The 20,593-nt window shown below is 41.8% G+C and overlaps 2 protein-coding genes across 3 annotated transcripts in view; both read left to right on the top strand.

Moving 5' to 3' along the window:
* The window catches only part of Retreg1 (reticulophagy regulator 1), a 106,119-nt gene extending 103,153 nt beyond the window's left edge, over window positions 1–2,966 (top strand). For both annotated transcript variants that reach the window (XM_048368044.1, XM_048368045.1), the window contains one exon: window positions 171–2,966. In XM_048368044.1, coding sequence (XP_048224001.1) covers window positions 171–664 — 494 coding nt within the window. In that variant the 3' untranslated portion in view covers window positions 665–2,966. The remainder of the gene's footprint in view (window positions 1–170) is intronic.
* Window positions 2,967–4,349: 1,383 nt separating this feature from the next.
* On the top strand, window positions 4,350–19,813 carry Znf622 (zinc finger protein 622). Its single transcript, XM_048368043.1, has 6 exons — window positions 4,350–5,113; window positions 6,630–6,893; window positions 7,547–7,709; window positions 11,697–11,809; window positions 18,352–18,495; window positions 19,554–19,813. The coding sequence occupies exons 1-6, from the start codon at window positions 4,495–4,497 to the stop codon at window positions 19,679–19,681; spliced, it is 1,431 nt and encodes a 476-aa protein (XP_048224000.1). The 5' UTR covers window positions 4,350–4,494; the 3' UTR covers window positions 19,682–19,813.
* The last annotated feature ends 780 nt before the right edge of the window (window positions 19,814–20,593 follow it).

The raw sequence follows: 20,593 nt of genomic DNA, 5'->3' as shown, positions 1-20,593 counted from the left end.
ATAAATGGTTAAACAGATCCACAATAAATGGTTAAATAGATTTAAGTTGACTTGGGATGAGATGGATACCAAGGTTACATAGGGGGGTCAGCTCAAGGTCGGCTTTTCATAGTCCTTGTTTCTAGTTTGTTATGATGCTTCCAGGTGAACTCCTGTTATACATTTCACAGATCTTGATCGGCCTGGTGAAGAAGTGTTCTCCCAAGATCTCGCTGATTTTCCATCCCTCGAAAATGGCATGGGAACAAATGATGAGGATGAATTAAGCCTCGGCTTGCCTGCCGAGCTCCAGAGAAAAAAGGAACAGTTGGATGGTGGTCGCAGCGCAAGTCAAGAGAGGCAGTCGGCAGCTGGCCTCTCGCTCCCTCTGAACAGTGACCAAGCCTATCGCTTGATGGGTAACCTGGCCGGGGAAGTCATCACAGCCGCAGTGTCTGCTGCTATCAAAGACCAATTAGAAGGCACCCAGCAGGCCCTGGCGCAGGCTGCCCTCAGCCCCGGAGAGGACACAGACAGTGAGGAAGGGGATGACTTTGAACTGCTTGACCAGGCAGAACTAGATCAAATTGAGAGTGAACTGGGACTTGCACGAGAGCAGGAGGCAGAGGCACAGCAAAATAAGAAGTCTTCAAGCTTCCTTTCAAATCTACTGGGAGGCCATTAAGCCGGGAATTAGTTTGCAACAGAATACCAAACATCTCAGACAAGCAAAAAAGGAAAAGGGGGAAAAAAGGGGAAAAAAAAAAGGAAAAAAATACAAACTGTAAGCTTTTAATGATTAGATTTTTTTTGTTTTATTTTCCCTTCTGCAGTGAATTGGATGTATATCAACTGATACTGGTAGACAGGTTATTTCTGATAGTTATTTTATGTAATAAGCATGGAAATGAACTTTACATATGCATACATACATACTGTGGTGTCAGAAATGAATACACAGGGTTGTTTGTAAAGAAAAATGAAACAAAAACCCACCAAATTACTAAGATCCTTCTGTAGGCATTATTTTTCTTTATAATTAACTTTCAAGCATGTAATTTATTATAACTAATTGAAAAATATTAATTGTGAAGACATGCTCTGTCAATGGCCCTTCTTCCTAAAACTTGGCAACAGTTTTAAGATTTTGAAGTTAGAAGAAAGATCATTTATCCAAGTGTCTTTAGTTGAAGGTGTTGGGAAATACTGTCAAAATTAATTACCTAGGAAAAATTTTAAAAAAATATGTAAGTACTCTAGATAAGCAGGAACATTTCCATGTTATTTCTGTGGTTCTAGACAGGCACACTTGTAACGTGGCTTGCTTCATTGATGGCTGCCACTAGTTCTGCAATGGGTGGGGTTCAGTAGTTATCACACTGAGGGTGCTTCTGAGGTAACAGGTTCAGTTGTTCTGTAGCTCATTTCTGTCATATGTTTGCAACCAGAGGTGTTGCAGGTACAGATCTCTTGTGTCCACTCAGACTTGTTACTTTCATTTTTTACATTGTGTCATGGAAAAGTCTCCTAAAATTGTGAAAGTATAGCTATTGCTATGTTCCCGGTGAGTGATGTGGTTATCAGCAATAAAGAAATCAGAACTCTGTTCTCTTCTCTTAGTCTGCATAGATGAAAGAGAGAGAAAGTGGCTTGGCTTTAGAGTGTATTTATTTGCCATTGGAGTCTAAATATATCCTGTTTCTTATTGGGAAGGTAGAATGTATTTTTTCCTTTAAACATTTTTTTTTAGCTCACTTTAAATAAAGCAGAAATCAAGATAGTTTTGTTTTGTCTTTATAATGCAAATTTTAAGTAGTGTTGAGGGACCATGTGAACAAATATCCCAAATCTTTTTAAATCTTCATTTATAGCTGGGATTTGTCAGATTAACAGAGATGAGAGCATTAGAAAGGCATGTAGGAAATCTGTGTTCCCATCTTTTGGTTTATCCCTTTCTTCTATCTGACATCTTAATGTAGCATCTCCTACAGTTTCTTTCTGAGTTATTAAAATATCTAGACTGAATTTTGCCAAATGTTAATGGAGGAAAGCTACTGTAGACTGAACATTTAGGTTTCCAGGAATGACAATGTGTCAGTCATTAGTTCCTCATGACCGTGTGATGTCCTTCATTGACACAAAGTGAGCCCGTGCCTTCATTTTCTTGCCCATTTTGGTACAAATGTAAACTTGTTAGGAGATCTTGGAACTGTGTGGGGTTTGGAAGAATATATCTGAATTCTATTTAATAAATTTCTGGACATGAAGAAAGATACAGCCACATATTTGCAAAATAGCTGTTACCAGTATTCTCTTTTATATATATGTATGCTTCTTCATTTACAAAATATTCTTGGGCATGAAGTAAAAAAGTTTAAAGATCATTTCAGTTTCTTCACTGAGAAGAAAACAAGAATTTAAATAAACAAGCAATTAATGAATATGTTATAACTTGTTGGGCAAAATTCCAAGAAGAGAAACTCTAGGGCTGGTAGTATTTAATGGTATGAACAAGACTATAAATTAAAGAGGGTTTACAGCTAGGTGGTTGGTAGAATAAAAAAGAAAAGTCATCAGTATAGGAAAGATATACCAGTTGTCCATGAAGGGTAACAATATAACTACATATGCTTTTGAGAGTACTCATTTCAAAACTTTTCATTGAAACTGATGGATGGGGAGGTAGATTGTGTGTGTGTGTGTGTGTGTGTGTGTGTATGCATGTGTGTAAGGGGGCATTTTCAGTTAAAATACAGTAGACAATAAGCAATGTGAGTGATTTACAGTAGGGGACTACACAGCTTTACCATGTGAATTTATGCAAATAGCAATATTTCTCTACTATGTAAAAAACAAAACCCTGAAAAAACAATGTCTTATAATCTAGGTCTGGTGGCACCCACCTGTAATCCTAGCTACCAGGAAGGGGAAGTAGTAAGATTGTCATATGCTGTTGGCTTGGGCAAAAAGCATCAAATTCTATTTAAGGAAAAAAAAAAAAACTAAGATAAAACCCCAAAGGGACTAGAACTAGGGGCATGGCTCAAGTAGTAGAACACTTGCTGAATTTAATTTCCAGTAAAACACACACACACACACACACACACACACACACACACACACACTTTGTAAAGACCTAAGTGGAAGGTAGTCATTCAAATGTGAATCATGTTTTTTCTTTTAATTTTGTAGAGGAGCTGCGGAAAAGTTTAGCTCATTTCCTTTAGAGAGTGCCGAGAAAAACTGTACAATGGGAATAGCATAAATGTATTCTGTATTTTGATATAATAAAGCAGTGTTCCAGAAGTTGAAGTTTGCTTTGGAAGTTTAATCCAGGCTTGGGTATTTTCACTCTGAAACACCTTTGCACCTTTCTTATTCTAATAATCATCTAGCGTGAAATAAAACAAACCCACTCTCCCTTTCTAGTTTCATTGAATTCTGGGTAAACAGTGATAAAATTTTGCATTTAGAAAAATGTCCTCAACATCCTATTTAGGCATTCCACCCATATTTAAACAGAACTTCTTGCCATCAACTATGTAAACGAACCATTTTTTGTCGTTTATTTTACTTGGAGTAGTGGGGCTGGAACTCAAGGCCTCAAGTTTTCTAGGGAGGAAGGAAACAGACACCAGACGGGGTCTCCTGTGTTTGCCTAGGACTGCTCTTAAGTTGATGATCCTCTTAGCTACAGCCTTCTCCGGGATGACAGAAGTGCCCTCTCAGTATAGGAGTGAGACTGGATCTCACTTTTTCCCTGGCACTGGTCTTTCACCTCAACGTTCACCTCCGGCTGATGGTGATCACCTAGCTTCCCAGAGTTGTTGCACTAAGCAAAGTGGCGCATCCCCACTCAGACCTACCTAACGCTCCCGAAACTGTCCCATCACGAAGGCATGGACACACACCGGTATCTGAAATATTGGGGGGTGGGTCTACCGGTGCTGCTGGTGTCGCTGAGGAGCTCAGGACGCCACCCTCGGGACGCAGGGGGTACCTCCGAGAGACACAGGCCACCCCGACGCTTCCGCAGCCAAGTCATGCGGAACGCTGACGTGGGCGGCAAGGCCGGCCCTCGAGTCCGCGGATGGATGGGCAGTCTCCTCTGTCCTGTGTCCTCCCACATCCGGAGAGGTTCTCGCAATCCGCACGGGTCAGAAGGGACCCCCCAATACCTTTAAAACCCCCAAAGCCCAAGTCCCCCGCTTCCCTCCAAGGGCCGTGAACGAATGACAGGGCGCTAATTAGTCCCGACGGCGACGATTCCCTGCCTTCCGGGGCGTGGTCACCGCCGGAGAGGCGGGACTTCCGGCAGGGCTAGCACTCGCTTCCGGCGCGTTCCGGAAGCTCCCTCGGTGAGAGTCCGGAAGTCGCTGCGGTCGGACGTCTTCGTGGCTGTTGCGGAGACCGGCGGCGACCGGAGGCCCCCGGAGCCGTCGGGGTTTTGCGGCTCTCAACGCTGACCACCAGATTCTTGGCGCGGTCGCCTTCCCCCCCCCCTTTCGCCTGGCGATGGCGACGTACACTTGTATCACCTGCCGGGTGGCGTTCCGCGACGCGGAGCTGCAGCGGGCCCACTACAAGACCGACTGGCACCGCTACAACCTGCGGCGCAAGGTGGCGGGCATGGCGCCGGTGACGGCCGAGGGCTTCCAGGAGCGCGTCCAGGCGCAGCGCGCCGGGGCGGCGGCCGAGGCCCGGGGCTCGGCCACCTACTGCACCGTCTGCAGCAAGAGGTTCGCCTCCTTCAACGCCTACGAGAACCACCTCCGGTCCCGGCGGCACGTGGAGCTGGAGAAGCGGGCGGTGCAGGCCGTGAGCCGGAAAGTGGAGATGATGAACGAGAAGAACCTGGAGAAGGGCCTGGGCGTGGACAGCGTGGACAAGGACGCCGTGAACGCCGCCATCCAGCAGGCCATCAAGGCGCAGCCCTCCACGTCCCCCAAGAAAGCGCCCCCGGCGCCCCTCGACTCCACCGGGGCCGTGGCGGTGGCCGCCGCTGCCCGCGGGACCCACGACCGAGACCCGGCGGAGAAACCGCCCCGGCTCCAGTGGTTTGAACAGCAGGCGAAAAAGCTGGCCCGGCAGCAAGGCGAGGAGGAGGAGGAGGAGGAGGACCTGGACGCGGACGGTGAGGGGCCTGGCTGGGGGCGAAGGGGACCGGAAACTGGCCCCCAAATTTCTGAAAGCTTAGGCTTCCAGTTTTATCCCTGAGTATGTTGTTGTTGCTTAAATTACTGTTGTTATTGTTACTGTTGTTATTGCTAAGGTGGAACTTAGGGCAACATGCATGCTAGGCGAAGCACCCTACCACCCAGCTACATACATCACCAGGCCCTTCAACTCTATTTTTCATTTGGCGACGGGACTAAGTTGCACACATTGGCTTGGATCCTACAGTCTTCCTGTCTCAGCTCCCCCAACCTGAGATTCCTAGCCTGGACCACTACACCCACTGATGGGGCTTTTGTTTATTTTATTTTATTTTTTTTTGCTTGCTTGCTTTTTGGTTTACTGGGAATTGAACTCAGGACTTTGGGCTTGCTGGGCTGGTGCTCTGCTGCTTGTGGAATGCCTCCAGATCCAGTGTGAGGGTGGTTTAGCTGTTTGGTTCTATGTAGTAGATTCAGGGTCTAAAACCTTATCTGGAAAAAAGAGAAGGTATGGGGTAACTATGATAGAGACAAATTGTGTCTTTTGGCCTGTGCTAGGACGACTTGAGTGCTGTTGGCCGACTTCTGGTATAGATACTGGGCTTGCTATTGTACTGGTTTAGTATTTAAATCTGCTTGCAAACCGGAAATGTGGAGCCTGAGCTAGCAACTTACCCTCTTTGGCTTTATGACCTGTTTATTACTCCCATCACCTCATGTCCTAGCACTAATAATGTATGTGTTCATATCTTAGTCCATCTGTGCGTCTATGACAAAATGCCCGAGGCTGGGACAGCTGTAAATTTATTTTCCCAAACTTTTGGAGGGTGGGAAGCCATAAATGAGGGTACTGGTATATTCAGTGTCTGGCCAGAGTCTAATCCATAGTGAGGTTTTCTCATAATCTGCTCTCATGATGGGAAAGGCAGAAAAGTGACAGGAGTTGTCATCGCATGGAGAAGGAACAAACGTCAAAAATGGGGATAATTAGTTCCTACAAACTCTTTTATAAAAGGACAGAGCTTTTATGACCTCCTAGACACCAGTTAATATTCTCAGTAGGGGTTTCAGCATGGAAGGGAACATACATTGAAACTTAAGAACGTATGTTACATGAACATGTAACACGTACGCCACCACCATGCACATGCATGGAAACCTCCCTGTGAAGTGTTAGGCATTGTTGAGTCGTTCATAAAAACATGTGAGATTACTCGTGTCCCACGTTGGGTGAGGATAGGAAAGCACAGAGTTTTACTGTGCAAGAGTTTACCCGCATACTTGAAAATAAAGTTTAAGAAGTTTCTTAGCTATACAACCGTTTCTGTGGTTAGTGAGCCGCTGCATTGAAAAGATTGGTTTTCAGGGGGAAGGGGATGTCATGGGTACCATGTGCCCTGCATACCAGCCTTGTCATCTGAGTCACTCTGTTGTCTTAACTGTGGTTACCACTTTTCATAAATTAACTCTGCTTCTTGACACTTTGGCTTGAAGACTGGGAAGACATGGATTCTGAGGAGGACGTGGAATGTGAGGATACTGAAGTGATGGATGACCTGGAGGAGCAGGAAGCAGAGGAGGAGGAGGAGGCTGGGGAAGGCCCGCCCCCCGGTGCCATCCCAATAACAGACTGCTTGTTTTGTTCCCATCATTCAAGCTCCCTCATGAAGAATGTGGCTCACATGACTAAAATCCACAGCTTCTTTATCCCTGATATAGAATATCTTTCAGACCTGAAGGGATTGATTAAATATTTGGGTAAGTATAATGGTGATGTCTTCCTCACCCACCCTGCCCTCCAGCAACACTGGAATTTGAACTCAGGCCTTGTGCTTGCTAAGTAGGTGCTCACTATTGAGCCATGTCTCTAGCTCTTTTATGCACTAGTTATTTTTGACATAGGGTCTTACTTTCTGCCCAGGTGTGTGACTGGGTTACAATCTACCTATTTTATGTTTTCCATTTGTAGCTGTGATAACAGGCATGTGCTACCATGCTCAACTGTACAGATGGGAGTCTTAGGCTTTCCTTCCTGGAATACCCTGAAATTCCAGTGCTCTCACACTCTGCCTCCTGGGATGACAGTGTTATCATTACACCCAGCTATTGCTTGAAAAGGGATCGCATATGTGCCTGGGCTGGGATCCTCCCGTCTCTGCTTTTCACAGGGGCCTAGTCAGTTTTCCTCTTAATTAGGAAATACCATGTTACCAGGACTGGGGGCAACTAAATGAGTCTTAAAACATCCATTTTGTTTTTCTCCTCAGCCTTTGATTTAGTAATTTGCTTACTTTGTGAAAACAAACTTCTTTTGAGTTGGAGAGATAAGTGAGACTCAGAGCAGTTGCAAAAAAATGCAAACTTTTTTCTTTCAAACTTTTTTCTTTCTTTTCCTCAAATGGTTTGATTAGGAGAGAAAGTTGGTGTTGGCAAGATTTGCTTGTGGTGCAACGAGAAAGGGAAGTCCTTCTACTCCACAGAAGCAGTACAGGCCCACATGAATGACAAAAGCCACTGTAAGCTCTTCACAGATGGGGATGCTGCTTTGGAATTTGCAGACTTTTATGATTTTAGGTAAGTTTGGGGTTCGGTGAAATGACTTGACATCTTATTTGCATTGAGGTGATATTGTATGCTAAATTCTTAACCCTTATAACAGCTCTCTGTGAGCCAAGAATTTAGTTTAACACATCTAGGAAAGAAAAGATCTTGGGCTTAGATTGCAGCCTAGCTGACTGGTTGTTAGAAGGCATCAATTTTGTCAGTTTCTTAGTGAACGTAGAATGAAAATTAGGTTTTATGTTTTGGGTTTCCTGAGACTTTGAGTCACAAGCTGTCTTGTAAAGAGATTGAAATGGTTGTTAAGCTTGGCCTGATCTTGGCATTTGGTAGATTATTCCATTGGTGATTTTATTAGAATCCTGAACACTTTGTACATTAGGCAACAGTATTAGTGCTCTTTTTTTTTTTTCAGGTTAGGCTGCTTCTTTTTAATTTAGTTCTATAGATAACATGTAAAGATTTTTTGCAAGAGTTTTTGGTCTTGTTAAAATATAGAGCTATTCTGTTTTGTAAAGCAGCTTTAAAGATATAAAATTACACTGTAGTACTACAAAAAAAGTAACAGAATAACTTTGGGAGTATTAGTGCTCATTAACAATGATTCTTGTCAAAGTGATGTAAGAGATAAGTAAATGTATATAATTAGCAGCCAAGCATGTATAGCCCAAGTGGTACAGATGTTTAGAAAAGTTTTAATCTGGGCTGGGAATGTAGCTTAGCGGTAGAGTGCTTGCCTAGCATGCACGAAGCCCTGGGTTCGACTCCTCAGCACTACATAAACAAAAAAAGCCGGAAGTGGCACTATGGCTCAAGAGGTAGAGTGCTAGCCTTGAGCAAAAAAGAAGCCAAGGATGATGCTCAGGCCCCAAGTCCCAACTCCAGGACTGACAAAACCAAAAAAGTTTTAATCTTTCTAAGTTTCTTTTTGCATTTTCACACTGACTCCTCACTTTTTTTCAGTTGAGATCTTGGGTCTGCCCTATTTTGGCAGTTAGTGGTGATAGCAGTGGAGAAGATGAATTCGTGTCTTTAGGAGGTGGAAAGCACCCTTCTTCTGGCAATGAATTGTATTTATCCATCTCAAGTTTCCTGTCAGCCAGCAGTGTTTTTTTCATACAACTTTTATTAGCCTATGTGACTTGTGCGTACATTTTCCGTATATACATACAGTATATCCCAACCAGATTCAACGCTTTATCACTTCCTTGCCCACCTCCCTTTTCTAAAACAACCTCAGTAGGTTTTATTGCTTGTTTTTGTATATGTAAGCAACCAGCCTCAGCAGGCAATCCTCACATACCCTTTCCTTTCATGCTTTCCCATCCAGTGATGCCCACCCCCAAACAGAACCTGTTTTACTTTCGTGTCATTAAAAAAAAAAATCTGTAAGTACATATGCAAGCAGTTTCAATTCAACATGTCTGCTTGTGAGCAGAATCCGTCTTGATCAGTGCCCTCCTCCCCCCATCCATGGGTCTTCCCCATCTCTCCCACCCCCACCTATCCCCTCAAGTTACCTGGTTCCAGTGTTGATGACCTTTTGACCGATGTTCTAATCCGGAGTGGTCACAGCAACACCACAGACTAAGTCCTGGCTGGCTTGGCATGTTGGCACTGTTGAGTGTGACCTCTCAGTCTATAGCTGCTCCCTATATAGGGCCTTTAGCTTTCTACCTGTTCTCATAATTTTCATTATTTGTGTAGACTCATGACTCCCAGGTTAATGTCCCAACTATAGTCTTCTCCTTAACTCCAGAGTTGCATTCCAAGCTCTCCTCGCCATTTTGGTACGTCGTCCGCACTTTGGATTCTGCTATGCACCCTAACCTATTTCTCCCAAAGGAAATTGTTACTCTGTCCTTCTCGTTCAAACACCTCAAAAATCGGCTAGACAAAGGGATCGTAACGTTAAGTCAGGTAGGCTCTGCTCAATCTTCCAAGTGCTTCCTCTCATAATAAAAGACCTATGAGCCCTGTCATGGTCCTGGTGTTTTCTGTTGTTTGTTCCTCATGATTCTAATATCCCAGGACCTTTGTACTTTCTGTTGTCTTTGTGTATAACCTTTGTTCAGATTACTCATATGACATTTGTCCCCTCCTTTCTTGCAGGGCTTGGCATAAGTAAATACTACCCACTGTGGCCTTGAAATTTTCATAAGATTGGAACAGCTCCCTAATCTTGTTTTTTTCTTTCATTTGTTCTCATAACCCTTCCTGCCATTTCACATTTTATGTTTTATTTATTGTCTCTTAAAATCTATGTAGCTTAGGTCTTTTTGTTACTGTTATTATTGCTTAGTGACAGTGTTGCTCAGATTGTTAGTTTGAATGAAAATTTTGTAATTTGAGCCAAGAGGTGAATTTCCCTTTATCCAAATGAGGATTTGTTATTTAGAGTTACAGTTTTTCTATTGGCTCCTAGAAATCGAATGAGCCTTTATAAAAGTGAATATTAAAATTGCCTTAAAAGCAAAACTTGCTGAGGCTCAGTGAAGAAAACTTGGAAAATAGAAACCCTTATTGAGTGCTTACTATCTGCAGTTGTTCACGTTATGTAAATTCATCAGTTAAAAATTATTTGTAGGGGCTGGGGATATGGCCTAGTGGCAAGAGTGCTTTGCTTGCCTCGTATACATGAAGCACTGGGTTTGATTCCCCAGCACCACATATATAGAAAATGGCCAGAAGTGGCGCTGTGGCTCAAGTGGCAGAGTGCTAGCCTTGAGCAAAGGGAAGCCAGGGACAGTGCTCAGGCCCTGAGTCCAAGGCCCAGGACTGGCAAAAAAAAAAAAAAAAAAATTATTTGTAATCCCTTACTCCCAAGATAACTAGGGATAGTTTGTTTGGCCTTGAAATAATAAAGTTGTCTTATTTAGACAAATACACAGATCAAGGAACAAGAAGATTAATGATACCTTGACATTTTCCATGTATATATTTCTTTATCCCTTCTATCCCCTAAGAATAACTTAGAACTACATAGACCAGTTTTTGGGCCTTGTGTAAAGACATGTACTCTGAGTCTGATTTTCTTTGCTTAACTTTACATTTGTGAGTCTTACCATATGGCTTATTACAGTTTTAGAACATCTATTCTCATTGTTAAGAGTATTTTAGTGGTGTCCAGTTGTGAACTATTAGAACTGCTTGCTCTGTCATTCTGGGGTTTTCTGGCAAACATTCTCATTCTGTTGTGTTAAGCATGTTTGTAGGAGCTAGGCCAGAGGATATATACATTTATTCAAATTTATAAGATGTTGTCCTGTGGTTTCGCAGAATGGTTCTCTGTAATCCTACTTTAAGTAAGGGGGAGTTTTTCATTTTAGCCACTGTGGTAGGTCTGTCTTACAATGACTAATGAAACTAAGAGCCTTTTCCTATTTTAACTAGTCACTTGGAGTTCTCTTTATGAAGCATCTAATCTAGTTTATCCATTTTTTTCTGTTGGATTATGTGGCTGTTAATATTTTATTGTATATTTGTTCAGTCAATGACCACCAGTATGTATAAATATGAATTTATGGACATTTCTAGTTACATAGAAAGTCTCTAGAACTGCACTGTCCAGCATGGTAATTACTGGGTAGCTATTTTAATGAGCTAAAGAAAAATTAAAATTTCAGCTTTTCAATTATACTACCCTGAGTGCTAGAAGCTCCTGTGTCTATGTGAGACACAGAGAACATTGCTATTATCATCGAGTTCTGATGGGAGCACCATTCTTGACCTTGTTTTTATAATTGTTCATTTGACCTCATGTGAATGCCCAGATCTGTGTTCTCTTCCTCTGCATTTGGTAACCATAGAAACATAAGAAAAACAAATTGTTATTGTCATTTCCTTACTTTTATTACAGAGAAATGCTGGCAGTTGCTTTTTCCACCAAACCTGTCAGCTGGCAATCTCTGCAGCTTATTTTCAGGTAGCTAGTGGGTATGCCACGTTTTCAAATGCAGGTTGCAGGAGGTATTGTATAAATGCCCCTTCTTACTGTTACAGGAGTAGCTACCCAGATCACAAGCAGGGAGAGGACCCTGATGAGTCTGAGGAATTGCCTTCAGATAAGAACTTAGAATATGACGATGAAACTATGGAATTGATCCTGCCTTCTGGTAAGTGCATCTGTCGAAGCGAAATAGCTTTGTGTTAATTCACTGTGAAGAGTATGACAGCCTCAGTTATCTGCCATGCTGAAGGAAGTAGAATGGAATGTATGTGCTCTGTATATAAGATAACACCTTTGCTTAAGTTAGCTGTTTCGTTTAAATTGGATCGACTTGTTTTTTTAACTAATTTCTGTTACAATTCAGAATGTTTTAATTAGGCATTCCTTTGTCTTTTTTTTTCTTTCCTATTTTTTTTTCTTGTTAATCTTGACTTATTCTTTGAACTGATACCTATATCCTATGTTGCTCAGATGTCCAAATAGTAGAATAGTAGTCTGGCATGTGCGTATCTGGCTTACATTCCTGCATTTCTGTCAGTATTCTAGTTGGAGGGTAGGCCTGGAATTTTAATTCTGCCTCCTGTGAGGAATAGGACTCCCAGTGGGAATTTACTCCAGGGATGAGATGGAGAATAACCATGAACATGAGAAATAGCCATTGTATATTGTTTGGGAAAATAGAATTGTACCTAACTAGTAATGGAGAATCTACTGAGTATGAAGTTAAAGGGAATGGAATGATAGAGATGGTAATAAAATCCTAATAATACCTAGAATTTATGGAGCAGGTTTTATAGCAAGTCTGGGAGTCAGATTCTATCAGCCTCATAATACATAGGAATTGAGTAACTTGCCCAAGACAGCATGCCAAACCTATTTTTCCCTTCTCTCTATTGTAGTTACAGCGGGGCAGGAGCAGCACACTCTACCAGGGAGTTGTGTGTGGTTAAGGAGCAAGTTTTCAGTATTGTTTTCCATGTCAGATATTACTGCTTAGGTAGACAGCCATCTTTAAGTCAGAATGATAACTGTTTAAGGCTCAAGGGCACCTTGAGGATATGGCTGGCAGGAAATAGCAGGAAGAATCTATCTTGAAGATAGTCTTCTTACAATGATACTTTATTGCAGTATAGCACTGTGGCACATAGAATAGATAATGGTAAGAACCTGAATATATTCATAGAAAATCTCCTCTAGTTTAACTGTGGTGTAAGTACAAAAATGGAGAAAAGCATCCTCTGTATCTACGTCAGCAGTCAGCCGATTAAGAGCTGAGGATATTTAGGAGCATTTGTACCGAATAGACTTTTTCTTGGCATTTCTGAAACAGCTGTGTTGCACTAAATATGTGTTAAAAGCAGTCTAGAAATGATATAAATGATATTGCAGGATAAGTGTAGGTTATGTGCAAATACTATACCTACCATATTATATTGAGTACCTGTATTTAACTGTAGAATAAAGTAACAACAAAACTTAAAGGAAGTTGTGTGAGATAAGTAATGTCTGACGTGTTGGATTAATATCATGCTTACTTTATTTTACATCTACTTCAGCATCTATTACCAAAATGTTCATAGCAAGCATATCCTATTTAAGAAGTACAGTGTATTTAAGAACATCTTCATCTGGACATTGGGGTGGGGGGTGCTGTTACTGTGCTTGAACTCAGGGTCTAGATGCTGTCCCTCAGGTCTTTCACTCAAAGCTGGTGCTCTACCACTTGAGCCACAGCTCTACTTCTGGCTTTTTGGTGGTAAGTTTGAGATTCGTGAGCTTTCCTGCCCAGTCTGTTCTTGAACGGTGATCCTTGGATCTCAGCCTCTCGAATAGCTAGGATTATAGGTATGAACCCCCAGTGCAAGGCTTTGAAATTAAAAATTTGAAACTTAAGTCCCCAAATGGGTATCTTTTTGGACACTCATTTCTTATCCCACAGTCAGGTGATTTTACAACCTCTGTCTTTTGGGTGTTTTTTTCTTTGTCCCCAGTACAGTCGTCTTTAACCTCTCTCTGCTGTCCATTTGTTGACCCATTTGCTGATTGGCAGAGCTGGTCTCTGCTCCCAGGACACTTGCATGTCTGCCATGGCTGGCATTCACCTCAATCCTTGTCATTGTTGGCTTGCTTGTCTGTCTTCCCTCATTATTTAAACAAATTGGAATACATAAATGTGTGCTAATTAATACATAGTGACTGTGCGTTTTTGTGGCATTCATTATGGCATACAGTATGTAATGTCATCAGAGTAGCCGCCTGTCACTTCAGACATCTTTGTGTTGGGAGCATGAGTATATTCCTACCAGCAGTTTTGAAATGATGGTTGTCAACCACAGTTACCCTGCTGGGTATAGAACATTGAGAGTTACTCCTCATATCTAACTTGCCATTACTTTCATGTTCCTTTCAGAGAGTCTCAGATACATAAGAACCAGATAAATTTCATTTATGGAGAGGGTGGGGCAATTTCGAAAAGGTGAAGTTGATTCCCCTGGGCCTGTAGTAATAAAGGAAAAGGCAAGCATTGAGTAATGATGATTTAGAATCACATTTGTCTCTTTTACCATCTTGGTCCATGTAGAAGATGGCTTTGCCTCTGTGACATCTAGTCAAAGAAGAAGGTAGCTGAGATGAGTTGGAAGGTTATTTAGTTTTAGATTTTAGGTTTCTTTGCTCACAGTTGTAGGTGTAGTTATTAGTTATGGATTTAAAGTACAAGATAACTGCAGGCTACTCTGACATAGACTTGGAAGTAGCAAAGTAAAACTCTGAAACCCAAAACTTCTTTGTTTTGGTTTGTTTTTTGCCAGTCCTAGGGCTTGAACTCAGGGCCTGAGCACTGTCCCTGGCTTCTTTTTGCTCAAGGCTAGCACTCTGCCACTTGAGCCACAGTGCCACTTCCAGCTTTTTCTATATATGTGGTGCTGAGGATTCGAACCCAGGGCTTCATGTATATGAGGCGAGCACTCTACCACTCAGCCATATTCCCAGCTCCCCTCCCCCCAACTCACTAGGCTCTGTCCCCCCCCCCACCCCCCCATGAGAGCCTGTTTTTCTAGGGAAAGGCTATGGTTCATTGAGTTCATATGTGACCTCGAGAAGCTGGAGAGCCACTGGCAAGAATATCTTTAAGTACAAATTACAGTTGGAATGTGTGTATTTCAAGAGGACAAAACAGATTTCTAAGCCCATAAAAAAATCACCGGTATCTTGAAAGTTCTTCCATCTTGACTGACAAAAGGGTTTTTAATTTTTTTATACTTCTATTTCAGATTTTAATAGCCATGCATTGTTTAATTAGTCTTGTATACAGTGAGATTTGACACTTGCTTGATTTGCTTCTGTGCCTTCTTACTGTTTCCATGGCTTTTGTAGCAACTCTGAGAAATTAGAGGATCTTTGCACACTACAAAAATGTATCAACTGTGTTTCATCAGCTGTTTATCTCTGAACAAATTTACCATTCAGAAACCTCATTGAGTATGCTTGAAGCCAATGTGGAAAGGATTTTATATAGAGCTTAGTGATATTTAGTGATCCCTGCTGTCTTATTTAATCTGTTTTCAAACAAATAGAATATTTTAAATCTAAATCCTCAGATTGATTGGTCTTCAGTAAAATTAGCAATTAGATGATTCCCCAAATCAGTGACAAAGTGTGTCCAGCAGAGGGCACTGTGAGCATTTATTTTGAAGCTCACAGTTTGGCAGTTCTCTTCTTTGCCCTTCAGTTCATATGGAGGAACCTGATGTGAAAGACACATTCATTAGGCTTCTGGCTAGCCAGATGAAACTACTGCTGGATCTATAAGAAATACATAGGTAATCTTCTTAGGAAAATTGCCTTTGGAGGTTTTCTTGTCTGTATCCAGTGTAATGAGTTGCATAGTTGTTCAGCAAAAATGGGCAGTTTTGCAAGCAGTTATGTGGCAAGAGCTAGATGGATAGGTAGTATGCTTCATCCTAACTCAGATTTAATCAGTATGTTATTTATTAAGCAGTCATACTGTGTTCTAATACAGTCCCCCTTGATGAGGTTCTTCAGGTTAAGCAGTTCTGAGAACCTAAAGCTGTCACTCACACAGGGAAAGAAGAGCTCCAAACTGTGTTTACACTTCTTTTCTTTTTTTTTTTTTGGCAATCCTGGGGCTTGGACTCAGGGCCTGAGCACTGTCCCTGGCTTCTTTTTGCTCAAGGCTAGCACTCTGCCACTTGAGCCACAGCGCCACTTCTGTCCATTTTCTATATATGTGGTGCTGAGGAATCGAACCCAGGGCTTCATGTATACGAGGCAAGCACTCTTGCCACTAGGCTGTATCCCCAGCCCCTACACTTCTTTTCTGCCAACTATTTGAAACTGTCAGATGTATTTCCAAATGTTACTTAAAGATATTCATATGTTGATTTATTATATACATGTTTGTTTATTGATTGAGGGTACTTATCATTGCAAACCCAGTTAGAACATGTTGCCCTAATACTATAAATAGGAAATCTTAATAAATAATTGCTGGCAGTTCCTGCTGGGAACTAAATTATGGCTGAGGCTTTTCCCATTAGCTTCGTCTCACTTATTTTTTGTGATCCTAGAGATTGGTTAACTGTTAGCCTTCCAGAACAGCAAAGCACAGGGGACCAATTTTCATCTGTACTAACATCCTAGAACTGTATCTTTGATTTTGAAATTTTTTTGTCAACTCATGAGTATGATCACTTGGGTAACCGCCTTCCTATGTCTACAGCCAACAAACTATTTTCCAGGTGTTTTTGTCACATAGAGACACTTAAAATAACCTGACCACATCACTTTTTCATGCAAATTGGAGGTTTTGATCCTAAAAGCAAATACAGCCTTTCATAACTACTGTTCATTGTATTAGCACAAGATGTTTAATATACACAAATGTAAAATACTTTCCTAGGAATAATATATTTTCTTTACTCACTTTCATGGGAATAATTGTTTTCTAGTGCCTTGTATACATTCTATTATGTGTCAACACATTTATGTCTATCTGGGAAGGTTTATTTGCTGTGTCCTAGCTAATCTTGTGAAACCATGGTTCATACTTCGTGAGCCTCTGAGGTGATGTTGGAGGCTACTTTTTGAGAATGGATGGTGTGATGGAACCCGGAGTTAGGCGTCTCTTTTCAACTGTGGCGTACAACATGAATTGGAGCATTTTCCTGTAAAGGGGCTGGGCTTTAGATAACCGTTTTGTCTCTGAAGCAGCTACTCAGCTCTGCCTTGTAACATGAAAGCATCTAAGATAATATCTGAATGGGCAAGTGTGGATGTATTCCAATAAAACTCACAAACAGGCTGGTTGGTTGGATCTGGTTCTCTGTCTGAAGTTTGCCATCCCATTGATTGTTACATCAGATATGCCTTGCCTTTAAATAGGAACCTTGAATTATTCCTCCAGCAGAGACCTTTATTTACATTGGGTTTCTCTTAACCCAGCTGCCACATTCCAAAGCATTTGATGGCTAGTACTTTTTTTTTTTTTTTTTTTTTTTTTTTTTTTGGCCAGTCCTGGGCCTTGGACTCCGGGCCTGAGCACTGTCCCTGGCTTCTTCCCGCTCAAGGCTAGCACTCCGCCACTTGAGCCACAGCGCCGCTTCTGGCCGTTTTCTGTATATGTGGTGCTGGGGAATCGAACCTAGGGCCTCGTGTATCCGAGGCAGGCACTCTTGCCACTAGGCTATATCCCCAGCCCTGGCTAGTACTTTTGTCCATTGAAATGTTCAGTCTTTTCCTTTTTTCCTGTTATGACTGGTGATGGCATATGGCAATTACATGTCTAATCATATTTTGTAATGACATCAAAATGTCAGGAGTTAAAATTAGAAATACGTAGCTAGATAAGGTAGCTCACACCTATAATCCCTTCACTCAGAATGCTGAAACGGGAAGATCTACAATTTGAAGTCAGCCTGGTCTGAACAGCAGGATTGTCTCAAAACAAATAAAAGTTAGAAATTCATTTCTGAAAGCCTGATGGTTTTGCAAGATTTTTCCAAAAAGCAAAAACTACAGAGTTCATCTTAGTCATCTTTTAAACGTTCACCAGGTGATTTTTATTGTTTAGGAAGCAATAGAAGGCGTTACTCAACTTTGCACTCTGGACAATTTGGGCCAAATAAGTACTTTGTTGTTGGAGGTCTTTCAATGTCTAGTTGCGTTTCTAGCCTCTAGTCACTAGATGCCAGTAGTATTCTAGGTGTAACAGTGTCTGTAGTGAGCTCCAAATACTTCTTGTGGGGTAAACTCACCCTTTTAGAGAATATTACAATAGAGAACTTAAGCAAACCGGAAGTAGGTTAATTTCTGACCCAGACCTAAAAATCAGGATTGTTCTCTGCTTAATCTTTTTTTTTTTTTTTAATGTAAAATCCTCCCCTACATGGCCTTTTTTGTGGAAGTAGTATGGCATCCCTTGGGAGGCACATTGTTGTCTGGAAGTCTAAAGTGCTTCATTTCTGTTAACAGTGACATGCCATTTTCCTCTTTAATAATATCCTAATATCCTTGGCTTGTTCCTCTACTTTTTTTTGTAAATGCTGGGTCATCTTTCTTTATACTAAAACACTTGTTTCTTCTGACATATCCATTTTCCTGATGTGATTTGGAAAGCCTTGCTTTATAATTCTGCCTTGAAAGAACTATCAAACTCAGGATTTAAATCCTGCTCTTTTGCAAAAACAGGTGCCAGAGTGGGCCATCGTTCTTTGATGAGATACTACAAACAGCGATTTGGCGTGTCAAGAGCTGTAGCAGTGGCCAAGAATCAGAAAGCAGTGGGCAGGGTACTCCAGCAGTACAGAGCCCTGGGCTGGACCGGAAGCACAGGTATATCACTGTGTACACCTACAGATACCCAAGGACTCGCACTTCTAAAGAGGCTTGGGTGGTGTTTGCATTTATCTTGTCCTTATGGGTCCATTACCACTGGATAGCCTTATGGCAATAAGAACAACACTGTATGACTTAAAAACTTCATATTCCCAGCATAGTAACTTAATTTATACCATGAACTTGTTGAGAAGATCACAGTCACATAAAGGTTTGCTGGTCACCACAGGCAGAAACTTTGGAGGCTTTCCAGGGGAATTTAAATAGTATGCCTTGTGTCTAATTGGAGCGGTGGAGTCTAGCACAACTTGCAAGCATACTTACAAGTCCTCAATGGTGAATATGAGTAATTCACTTAAGCTGCTTTCTGTTTCCCCATTCCTACAATGGAAATGGTAATGACATTTGAGAGTGTTGAATATCATAATGCTTATGTTATTAAGTATGCTCACAGTAAAGGTTAGCTATTAATTAGTTCCTTACTGCAAAATTTCTGTGTAAACTTTTGTAAGCTTCTGATGGGTAAAGCTTTCAAACATCATTGTGGTGTGCCTTAAATCTACTGAGAACTGTGTGCTTTATAAAGCTGGGTTATCCTCAGCTCTCCGAGGAGAACATCAATCCAACTAGAGCTCAGTGGAGAGGATACGAGAACTTTCTCATGCCCAGCAAGCTATGGGTGCTCCTAAATCCATCTCAAACACCTCTGTCTGCACACATGGCTTCTTCACTGTGGACCCACATTGTAAACTGTGAGCCCATTTGAGCTTTGTAGAAGCTGACTTCATCTTAACTCTTGTCAGAAATTACTGACTCAATTTGTAGTTTCTGCCTTTGTCCTCTAAGATCACTGAGTCCTGTAGTCCCTTCAACATAATGAGAATTAAAGATGCTTCGATAGACCCCTGGGGTCATTGCTTGAACACCTCAAGTTTGCATTTCTTCTTTAAGAACTCACATCACTCCAAACCAGCTTTGGGATTCTTTGCAAAAACTGGACTTTCTCTGACTACAAATAACAGAGCTTCACTTTCTTAACCTCTTTCCAACCACAGGAGCAGCTCTTGTGCGAGAGCGGGACATGCAGTATGTCCAGCGGATGAAGTCAAAATGGATGCTGAAGACGGGAATGAAGAACAATGCCACCAAGCAGATGCACTTCAGGGCCCAAGTGAGATTCTGAGAGTCTGCGGGGTCAAGCTGTCCATTGCCTGCTCAGTTTCCTCCTCATCTGAGGGTGGAAGTTGAGTTGCAGGATAAACCTTGTTGCTGCTACTTCGTTTGTTCTGCCCTAATAAAGTCAGAATCCGACTGACTTTCAAGTGTCATTCCTGCTAATATGTAGGTGGTGTGGATTTGCTTGGCTCTGGGGCCTCTCCTCCTGTTTGCCAGCTGCCTTACTGTCTCGGCTCTCAAAGGCTTTCTCTCCTGTGGTATCATCACGTGGGAAGTTTGCCTACTCCAAACTTAGTTTCGGTTTCAGAATAATTACCACATTATGATCCTGGGACTATGTTATAATAAGGGCTTTGAGGCTTATGTAGGAATAAAACACTGTCATTCGTTACATGTGTAATGGCTCATGAACTGTGGCACTGATTAAATCTAGGCAGGAAGCTGCAGTGGCTTTTCTGGCAGTACATCCAGTGCCGGACATTCAGACCTGTTTTTAGGGTTCTCATTCCTTGAGCAGTTAGTTTAGGTGGGGGAAATAAACGTGAAATGGTTGGATAGTATTTTAGAAAGATTACCTCACAGTGAAATTTCTGAGGAGATTCTCAGTTTAGATAGGCAAAAGCATTGACAGTGAAGCTAGAGTTCATTGAGATAATGTCTTGATTTTGGAAAAGTGGCTTGATTTTTTAAATGTGATTTTTTTTTTTTGTCTCACAGTTGGGGGGTGGTAGCTAAATGAATCTGCCAAAGGACCCATTTCTTATTTAGTCACTAGCACTAAATCAGTGCCCTTCCAGAGCAAACATGTCACATTAAGTTGATGTTCTAGTAGGCTCTACTTTGAGGGGAGAGTGGATGGAGCTGCCCTAATGGTGTTAGCCAGCCTTTATCACACCTCAGTGCACAGGCTCACTTATCC

Source organism: Perognathus longimembris, chromosome 19 (assembly GCF_023159225.1).
Source record: "Perognathus longimembris pacificus isolate PPM17 chromosome 19, ASM2315922v1, whole genome shotgun sequence".
Lineage (NCBI taxonomy): Eukaryota > Metazoa > Chordata > Mammalia > Rodentia > Heteromyidae > Perognathus > Perognathus longimembris.
The sequence above is the reverse complement of the archived record's forward strand: the minus strand, read 5'-3'. Positions and strand labels throughout refer to the sequence as shown.